Source organism: Leptodactylus fuscus, chromosome 2, assembly GCF_031893055.1.
Source record: "Leptodactylus fuscus isolate aLepFus1 chromosome 2, aLepFus1.hap2, whole genome shotgun sequence".
In the NCBI taxonomy this organism is placed as follows: domain Eukaryota; kingdom Metazoa; phylum Chordata; class Amphibia; order Anura; family Leptodactylidae; genus Leptodactylus; species Leptodactylus fuscus.
The window spans coordinates 212626432-212637369 of NC_134266.1; the positions used below are offsets into that span (position 1 = coordinate 212626432).

Consider the following 10938-nt stretch of genomic DNA (forward strand, 5'->3'; position numbering starts at 1 on the left):
AGCCACAACACAAAGGAGCGCTGTCTGCTTACAGCTCACTTTATGAAGGGCAAAAGTGTCCTATTGGCCTCCATTGGACTTATGTATGTCGGTAGTAGAGATGAGAGAGTAGTATCCGATTGAATACCTCCCCGCCATAGGTATGCGTGTAACCAGCCAAACACCAAGGAGTTAAACGCATCGAATATTCAATGAGCTTAACCCCTTGGTGTTCGGCCACTTACACGCATAGCTATGGTGGGGAGGTATTTGATCGAATACTACTCGCTCATCTCTAGTCGGTATATTTTTTTTTTCTACTATATGGAGTAATGTAGTCTGCTGCACAATTGTATATAGAGGCTTGCAGTTAAAAAGAGGAAAAAAAAAAAACACATTTTCTGGGAATTCATAGGCAACATGCCACTGTATGCTTATATGGTATCACCTATAAAAGGTCTACACTGGAATACTTTTGACGTAAACTGCAATCGTAATGTCAACAGAACCTTTACTCGTGCTAAAATGACATAAGCAGTAGATAGACTTTATAGATAATGTGGGGAAAGTAAACTTCTCCATGTAATAAGAAAACACAATATAGAAGCCGACATTTGGGGTTGCTTATATATTTACGTATAGGTACGTACCTATTGATGGGTAACTACAAAGTCTTTTGATAACCTTGCAAAAATATTCCAGCCAAGTTATTAAATAATGGTCAGCATAACATGGCCAGAAATGGAATAAGATCTACTACTAATCTTATATATTTTCCACGTACCCCATGCCCATAAACAATCTGCTGAAACTAAATGGACATAACATGCTACACAAACTGAACACAAATCTGGAACACAAAGGCGCAGACAATGCAGTATAGTAACTGTATCTGCTCTGTGTCACATTTATATACACTCTTAGAAAGCAGATGGATTGTAAAGTCTATTATACCACAGGCAGCCATCATTGCTTACGTACAATATCATTTTTCAAGCTCGCCCCCTACATCTTCATTATAGAAAGCAACATGTGCAAAGCCTTCCAGCACTAAAGGTGTTAACAAAAGGCCTTTGTTCTCATCCTCATTTGGCAACAGCATCATCAACATTCCCTGTATACAAAGCGGCAATGGAAATTCACCGGCTTATTTCTAGATGGCAATTATAACAAGGAAGAGTAAATACGCCAGCTTGTAGGCTACATTACAAAGGTTTCCTGAAATAAAAGTGATGGGAAAGAATCCCAAATTGTTTTTTAAGACCACAATAAAGACGCATGTGTACAGGATCATATGATTCCCGGACCGGTAAAGCCGCCATGTCTGAATTTATCCTTAGGCAACAAGTGAAACGTGGTAAGACCATTGCCTACCTACCCGGTGGGCTTTGTGTCTCAGGGTAGGTTACAAGACGCATGAAGATATAATGCTATTCATGTAGCAAGGAGAAAAAGTGGCCTTGCTGTCCATAGCAACCAGTTCCACGCTCTTTTTTATGAACACTGGTTTGGTAGCTCTGGACTGAGTGAGATACATGACATATAAATAGTATCAGTCACGTTTCAGAATTAAGAAAATCTGCAGATTTGGCAAGGATGAAATTCACTGAAGATACAGTATGGGTGCAAGTGCATTGTTAGAACAGGAGAGGAGAACTAGAGGAGACCCCTAGTATGACAAGGAATAGATGAAGATCTATGTGAGTGAGGAGTGCAGACTGGATGGCACATACAAGCAGTGCAAACCATGGCCCTGATCTCTCGCGCATGCATATATATATATATATATATATATATATATATATATATATATATATATATATATATATATACACATATACACAAACACATATAGCCCAGACCAGCATGTATATTGTCCTGTAGACCTGGGGAGGTAAGTGTGACATACCAGCTGCTTCAGGAGAGGTCTATGTACAGTGCACAGTCAAATGGCACAAGGTATGTGTACGGTCTGTCAGGAGATGTGTATGAGCATGTATAATGTACAGTGCTGCCTACCCCTGTCCTATGCTCTCATACTATTTAAAGGTCTTATGACTAAGGTCCCCGCCACCCACCCAGGCTGTGGGAAATGGTCCCTGGTGCAAAAAAAAAAAAAAAAAAGTTATGGGGGTCTCTCTAGAACATGAAGCACTTTGGTGCTGAATTCAAGGCAGATTCAGCCTGAAACCAGCTTTTATTCATTTCGATGGGAGGCAGATGCTGATTTTTTTCCACTAGTGGATTTTTTCAGCTAGTGAAAAAAAATAAGCATCAGGCTGATCTTCATTCCGCCTGCTGGCTCCCATTAAAGTAAATGAGAAGCAGAAAATACCTCCAGCACGTGAGGATTTTGACGCAGAATTTGGACAAGCAGAAAATTCAGCTTCAAATTCCTGAAGATGAATTTTTCAGCTAGGAAAATTTCCTTTGTGTGAACTGCCTCACAAAGGGCAAGAGGGGGTGGATTTTGGCGCTGAATCCACGTCAGAATCCGCCCCTTCACAATAGAGGTCTATATAGACCGCTAGCTCACAGAAAAAAGAAGCGAGCTACACTTTCTTCAGGTGGATTTCACAGCTGATTCAGCCACGGCGTCCACCTCGCGGCAGCACCCTCTACACTAGGCCCATTCACTTGGGCCTACTCCGGAGCAGGAATCAGTCACAATCAGGACCAAAATACGTCATGCCGCGCCCCATATGAACTAGCACTTAGAAGATGAGATTGCATGTGATACGACTTTCCATTGATATTTTTTGACCAGTTCTGCACCAAGCTTTTGGCATAAAAAGTTAAAAACTGGTGGTTTGCAACTTTTTAAACACTACTTGCACCTAAAATAGTCATAAGTGAGTTTTTTTTTTTCCTTTAATCATTTTAAAGATTCAGATTTTATGAAAAATATAAAAAATAAAAATTATTGCATGCTCCATTACAGCCCATACGGCAGCACAAGGGGAGCGTATGGTTTTGAACTAAGAACCGAGTCCTCCATATATATTCCATACATGAGGCCTAGGATGCAGCTTCGCACTATTCACTGTATACACTAATCTCTAGTGTTACCTACCGGTACTTAGACATTTTCCTCAAGTTCTAGACTCTATACGTAGCTGTATGATCCACTACGTGGTTACTATGGAGTTTGCATTATTACTCACGTTATCCACAAAACATATGAGGTAAAAGTTACAAGTTAAATATTTTTCTGTATTTGGAAGCTAGGAATAGAATATGGCAGGGCGTAAACAATGTATTATGGACTTCACAAGACAATTCAATCCCCTAGGAGGCAAGAACTTACAGAGACATCAGAAAGTCACCAATAAGGGTCCATTCACACGGAGGAAAATGGTGAGGAATTTGGTGTGGAATTTCAGCACTGAAAAAAAAAAGTCTCCCATTGACTTCAATGGGTTCCTTTTTCTGCTATTTTTACCTCATGGCTAGAAGCCTTCTGACCCACTGAGGTGATTTCCATTGATTAGAACCATTCTATTTCCTACCAAAAATTGTTATTAGCAATCCTAAAAACATTCTGACCTATAAAAAATGTCTGCTGTACACGCACACATCCGAGAAAGACGGATGCAGCAGCCATTTTAGATCTGTGGGGCAGCTGTTTTCAGAGATCCTTCTCAGGCTTGTATCTATTGAATAGATGAAACTAGATAAAAATAGGACAGAAATTGTCCCACTAAAACCAATAGGGGATATTTCTGAATATTGGCATATTCACCACCAATCTCCATATCCCCTGTGCCAGTGGAAGAGCCTCATGTATGGCGCGATGCCCTGTAGGCTTTTCTTACACAGAGGGATGGGATTTAAAAGTAAACTGCAGTGGTACATGTGTCCACAGCCTTGGGCCTTATTCACATGTCAGTTTGTTGCACCAGTGTTTCTAAGCCAAAACCAACAGTGGAGAATACAGAGAGAGAAGGTATAACAGAATGATTTGCATCTGTTCTGCGTTTTTTAACCATTCCCAGTTTTGGCGTACAAAAACACTGAGGTGTGAACAAGACTTTAGGCAAATTTTTGTGCCTGCCGAATGAATCTTACACAAAGCCAAATGTTTATCGCCTGAATAACCTCACCCGTAATGGATTTCTCATAAAATGAGCTCCATTTTATGGAGTGCAGTTGCTGTTGTGGGATTTTTCCAGCAGCATAAAACATCAGCAAAATATACATATAACAAAGAAGAATATGCAGATCGCCTAATAAAACGCTGCAAAAAGGAGAATTTTATGCCCCAAGATACACTTGAAAAATTAACCTATGAACACACCCCAAAAGTGTAACAACCCATGGCACGTCAGACATTTCTGTGACCGCTCCATACATCTGAAAAAGGTTCTCAAAAACCCACAAGCCTGTTCTGTCTTAAAATTCACCAGATTTATGACAGTGGCCGATTCTGGATGATAAATCGGACAGATCCTTAGGGGGGAGATTTTGCCACAATAACTCTAGTAAAGAATCAGCGCTGGGAAAATAAAAAGATTCCCTTTGACTTCAATGGGTTCCATTTTAAGCACGTAATCAGCGCCACAAAACTGTGGTGTGAATGCACCCTTATACTGTCTAGTATACATTTACACCAGCTTTTAGCTGGCTAACTGTCAGAATTTTACAATTTTGGAACGTTTCACCTTTTAAACTATGGTCCATTTCCTGAGAAGTTGCACCCACTAGCTAGTCAAAAAAAAAAAAGAAGAAAAATTTAGCCCAAACTAAGCACAATGTTGTCAGCTTTCCCAGAGTACTGTAAATGTATCTAGCTTGGCTTTATGACATCACACAAGCGCGTTCCATTTGAGATATACACCGTTCCGCTGACTTATACCAACAGAAGTGTGCATTAGATCCTACTGTAGAGCTGTACTACAAGCTATTTTTCCTACAGTATAATTTTTTTTTTTTATGTAGATTGAGAACCCCATATAGGGATCACATTGTACATTTTTTTCCTATCAGTATGTCTTTGTAGAATGGGGGGAAATCCACACAAACACGGGGAGAACATACAAACTCCTTGCAGATGTTGTTCCTGGTGGGATTTGAACCCAGGACTCCAGTACTGCAAGGCTGCAGCGCTAACCACTGAGCCACCGTTTTGCCCCTACAGTATATCTTTCTATACCCAATGCAAAAAAAAATAAGTATACCAAACAGACTAGGGGTACAGTCTAGAAGTACACCATAAATGTATCAGCTGCGCACACTCTAATGGTGGTAACATTGGTGGTCACCTTGCTTTCAATGAAATAGCTGACAGAAGGAGACAAGGTAACTGACTTGTAAGCTGCATTATGGGATGTATGACATATATAATTCACTAAAGACCGAGCAAACTGCACCAAATTCATCAAAGTACACAAGGCCTAAATGTGACAACACAAAGCCTATAAGACAACACATGGCTATGGCTGGTGAGACTTCAGCCCAGTACTGTATTACCTTTTCCGATCTATGAAGGGGTCTAGCACATAAATATGAAGCACACTGTGCACTAAACTTTGTGAAAGACCAAAAAAAAAATAAAATCTTGTGCATTTTGCATAATAAAACTGCTTGAGAGACTTTACATGTTTCAGGGGTGATAAAGATAACCCAATTTCTACACAATAGAGTACAGAAAGTGAGCTCAACCACAACGTACAGGAAGAAGCTAGCAGCTATAGTGCAGAGAGGCCACAATGAAAAAAGGTTTTTTTTATTTCCTGTCATGCACGGTAGAATCTAACATGGAAAAGTTTGAGCCGGAATCACACATGGCAGATTTAGTTTATTTATATTAAGAAAAAATAAAAATAAAATAAGTGGATCCAAAAGGAAGTGAACAAGAAAATGGATGAAGATTAATATCCACTCCTGGGTTTAGTTTAAAAAAAAAAAAAAAAAGAAAACCTGCCTGTGTGACTGCAGCCTTGTAGGTAAAGATCTTTTTCTGAGCTGGAAGAGTAAACTGAACTTTTCACCTCAGTACGTAGTCGCTAATATAAATATGACAGCGCTCGCCTTAATACTTGGAGATGAGCCGGCCTGGGAACACCATGACAAATCTCTTGTGCTAGCTCATAAAATAGTGACTAGCAGTGAGCAAGGCCATTATGCAACCATAGTTAAATCTCAAGGAGTTCACATGTCCAATTCCAGACAGTGTCAAATAAAAGCTAAAGTTAGCTCCACGAGAAACAAAGCGACAAGAAGGATCCCAATCTAGCGAATGACTACCGGCCTGGGACTGTGTGAGGAGCTTGGGTGGGAGCACAGGAAAATCCATACAACACGAAGGGAAATTGTGACATTCAGAAACCACCTAGTGAATAATACAGGATGCCTGTTATGTGTCAAGGACAATTGTCCCCACATTCTACAGACATAAGACACAGAAAACCTACAATAGGAAGCAAAGACGGGAAATTCACATGCTTACAATATCATACATGACAGTACAGGAATATCATAGATGGAGTCACTCTCACCTGTCATCTTCTCCATCAACTAGGGGTGCTGTCAGGGGTAAAGACTTCAAAGGAAGTAAAGATCCTGTACTTTGAAGGCCACCACTTGCATCCAGAGAGGACCCTTCACCACCAACATGTGGTAGGCCCACCATGGAGTGCTCCATTAAACGCCTAGCATCTTCAATCTGGTTTGCCACTGACTGAATTAGAGATGGTGCCAAGAACTGACCAGCACTACCAGCCATCTGAAGGGGCACATTTTGGGAAAGTGATAAGCTTGACATCAATGGAGCTTGATTTCCACTTTGGACTACATTCCCATTTTGTGGTGTTGAAAGTTGGGCAACAGTAGGTGGTGGGCCCAGAGTGGTGGGTGCAGGAGATATTCCAGTAGGTATAGTTGTCCCCAGCTGTTGAACTGCAGGAACATTGGCAGCCGCTGGTAAAGGACTGACTGCGGGTGCTTGTTGAGTGGGCATTCCCTGTACAGCAGCAGGTTCAAGAAGTTGTGTTGGAGGTTTTGAGGGGAGCAAAGGATTCTGAGGTGCAATCATTACAGGAGGAGCATGAGCAGTAGCACCAACCTGTATCCCTTGTGTGGGTGGTAGTACCGGTTGAGTAGGAGCTGGAACATTTTGCTGCATAACAGTTGGTGCAGTCTGACTGGTAGATACCTGGTGTACTGGAGTTGGCAGGTTTCCTTGTTGGACAACACCTACAACTTGACCACCAGTTGCCGGTATGGTTGTTTGAGCATGCACCACAGGTGGGGTTGGAGCTACACAGGTTGGTGGCGCTTGTGCTGGTGCAGTCTGAATCTGCGCCTGCAAAACTTGTGCTTGGGCAACAGGTACTGATGCTGCGGTGCTTCCCACTCCTGCTGACCCAGACTGTACAGGTGCTACCCCCGTCTGAAGGATTTGTGGATGCTGTATATAATCTGGTAAACTCCCTTGAACAGCGCTTTGATTTGTTGGCATTACATGCCCAGTAGTTATCTGAGTTGGAGCAGTTTGTGGATGTGCATATTGTATCGTCGGTGGTGGTTGTTGTTGTTGAACAGTAGGCAGATTTGGTAAGGGCTGTGTCGGTTGAGGATATGGCAACTGCTGTGGGATCATAGTAGAGACTGCTGGCTGCTGATGCCCTAAAGATGATGGGACACCAAGTATAACAGCAGCTGGCTGCACACCAACGGGAGCATTCATAGGAGCTGGAGCAGCCTGTCCTACTTGTTTCTGAGGAGAATAAGTGGCATCTTGTGAATGTATCTGTAACTGTGCAAGTTGAGGCTGTGAAACACTCTGTGGTATGTTTGAAGGTGGAACATTCTGGGTGAGTTGGTTGCTGTAGTCCATTTGCTGAGGTCCCAGTGCTTGAAATCCTTGCATTGCAGGTGCCCCTATTTCGCCACTTCCAACACTTTCTGTGTAGTGACTCAGAGTGCTGATATTGCTACTTACTGAGCTCCCACTGGTGCTCTCTCGCTCAGACGTCATCTCAAGTGGGTTTTGTTTAACGCTCTCTACTGCTTTGTTGACTGCAGCTCCCTCTGAAGCAGCTGCTGCATTTTCTTTGTCATAGAACTCCATACAAGTCCATCTGCCCTTCCTGAACGGTTCTGAACTGGAGTCTAATTTAACAACTCTAAACCTAGATGTCGCAGCAGCCGAAGGTGCTGCCTGGTGCTGTCCTGTAGCTGGTGCAACTGCTGGCCCTACAGGTGCACTAGCAGCATTGTTGGGTATACTCGAGGCAGCTAGATTTCCATTGCCAGAAGAACCTATATGTGGATTAATGTTTCCAGAGACAGCACTTACATTACTAGTACTTGTCACGCTGGCAGAGGTAACATTTACACTTGTGGGCAAAGGAGCAGTCATGCTACTGACATTTTGGATATTAACATTGTGAGCTGTACCGCTCCCTGTAGCGGGACTGACACCTGCGCTCACAGGCCCACTGGCTTTACGCACCATGGGTGGTATTGTCCCCACAGCTGGAACAGCTACAGAAGGTGCAGAAGAAACAGGTGCTGCAATTGTAGTATCCGTAGCTCCTTGAGGAGCCAATTTCACAGATGCTGGATTCTGAGAAGTGGCAGAAACAGAGGCACTGGATAAGCCGTGATGGGCAGGCATAGGAAGTCCATGATGCTGAAGATGGTGAGGATGGTGCACATTCCCATTTATCATGATATTTTGCTGCACATTAGCAGGTAAATGTTGATGAAGATGTGGTTGATTTGGAGACACAGCACCAGGAGTCTCAGCTTCTTGAAAGTTATTCAAGGTCTCCTCTGAGGAGCTTCTCTCTGGACCACCAAGATCTGTAGCTCTAGACAATGACACATCCAGTATTTCAGAGGAGGAAAGGTCTTCAGTGTGAGATTCGTCCAAGTCATCGTAGCTCTCAGTGTCCTCGGCTATGCTGTTATTGGAGCTCATGCTGGCAGATATTTGAGCAGGGGTCACACTGGTGATCTGAAAGCCACTTTTCTTCTTAATCTGGGCCCCCGGCTGTGGCAAGTTGAGGGAATGGGGAGGATGCTGCTGAGGTCCAGGTGAGGAGGAGGATGCAGGAGGTGGTAGCTGCATCATCACATTAGACTGGTAATCCTCAGAAGACATGATGTGCCCGCTGGCTCCAGGGACACCTGTTATAGTCAGGCCAGAGGGGTTGGCAGCGCTGGTCCCACTGCCCCTTCTGGGGAGATCTGCCGGGTGCGCCATCTTCCTGGCAGCTAGGTCTGCAGATGGATCCGGCTGGTGCATGTTAATTCTCCTCCTCTAGCCCTCAGCCCACCCACCTTCACTCCTCCAAACGTGTACGATGTGTTTCCCTCAGAGCTGAGGGGGAGCAGCACTGTCCGGGCAGATGGCCGTCCCCTGGGCTGGGTACAATACACGGATGGGAGAGCCGCAGTGTCACTTCCAAGTGCTGGCACGCCGCCTCCCTCTCCCCGGTGATCAACACAGTCCCTGGAATGACAGATCAATCCTCAGGGAGGGCAGCGCGGCTACTGGCCCACGAGCCGGGGCGACGAGGCAGGTGTCGGTAGGCTGCTGTATGGAGGCCGGCTGCCTGGGGGCGATGACAAGGATGCGGTGCGCGGAGATGGCTGGGACGATGCAGCCGGTGGACGCGGCCATCACTGACAGTCATCAACACTCCTCCTGCCCGGGGCCCGGCGGCGGCCCCATCCTCACCAGCGGGGAGAAACACACACACAGAAATAGCCGCGGCGGCCGTCTCCGTGTAATCCCCCCCTCCCCCGGACCAGCTGGGACTCCGGTTCAGCGGCTGCTATGAGGAGGAGGCCGGTGGCTCATGGACTCCTCTCTGTATCTATCCCCCGTGACTCTGCCTTTCTTTTCTCTCGCAGTGTCTCTGGGCTCCGGCTCCCTGTTACACGGCGCCTGTGCCTCCCTCCCCCTTCCTTAATCTAACACGGTATTGGAGGACAGCGGCTGCTAGCCGGGGAAGCTGCTCACTGAGGGGAGGGCAATCAGGAAAAATGGCCACGGGTCATGCGCACTACGACTCCAGCAGATCTGTAGCGAGATGAGCGGCCTGCAGGGGGAGGGATAGAGCCGGCCATGACGCAGCGGGCTCGCCCGAAGCTTTACGGAAATTGTCGAACACAGGGCGAGGGTTTCGGCAGCGTTCGGGCTCTCGGAGGGATGACGTCAGTGCGGGAGTCATGCAGACGTGTCCTGCTTGTTGAATGTCGGGCCGGTCTGATTAGAAATGGCCCATTGTGCAATGCTCGGACACGTGGAGGAATTGTGGCTGGAGAGCGGTGGCTGACAATGACGCCATGTGAAGCGGTGGGACGGTAACTGTGTATGGACGCACCTGCTGGCAGAGAGATGTGTGTGCACGGTGACTCATACCGAGAGAGACTTCACTGCGACCTGTTATAGTGAGAGATCATTTACATAACTGAAGACATCTAAGGCTAGATCAGGATCTCAGTGTCTAAGAATCAGCAGCTTCTCAGACACTCTAAGGCTGTATACACATGTGCAGGCTTTGATCAGGCTTTTTAGGATACAGTTTTTGTAGCCAAACACGTGTGGATCATACAAGGAGAGAGTGCAAAGGACAGCAGCTGTTCCTCTTCTTTTTTTGAGTGCACCTCTGGTTTTGGCTGCAAACACTTGACCATCTGATTGTATTGGATCACTGGCAGTATCAAGCTGAGAGCGGTCAAGGCGACAATAAAGGTCATGGGCATCGGTCTATACTCAGCGCCGACGCTCTGCACTAGGGCAGAATGACCCTTTGGTCATGGTCAGAACCCAGCCCCGTAGATAAATAGGTTAATGACACCAGAATCAAACAATGAATCGTACCTCCATTGGTGAGATATCAATGTTTTCATCAATATGCTCCCCCATTGCTTATAAGATAAATCAAAGATCTTAAAGTATAAACAAAAAAAAAATTAGAGATACTGAAAAAAAAATTCAATTTA

General features: G+C 44.9%; 1 protein-coding gene across 1 annotated transcript in view; it reads right to left on the reverse strand.

Moving 5' to 3' along the window:
• Window positions 1-9971, reverse strand: part of TSC22D1 (TSC22 domain family member 1) — a 66554-nt gene extending 56583 nt beyond the window's left edge. The window contains exon 1 of the mRNA XM_075265445.1: window positions 6477-9971. Coding sequence (XP_075121546.1) covers window positions 6477-9232 — 2756 coding nt within the window. The 5' untranslated portion in view covers window positions 9233-9971. The remainder of the gene's footprint in view (window positions 1-6476) is intronic.
• Between the last annotated feature and the right edge of the window lie 967 nt (window positions 9972-10938).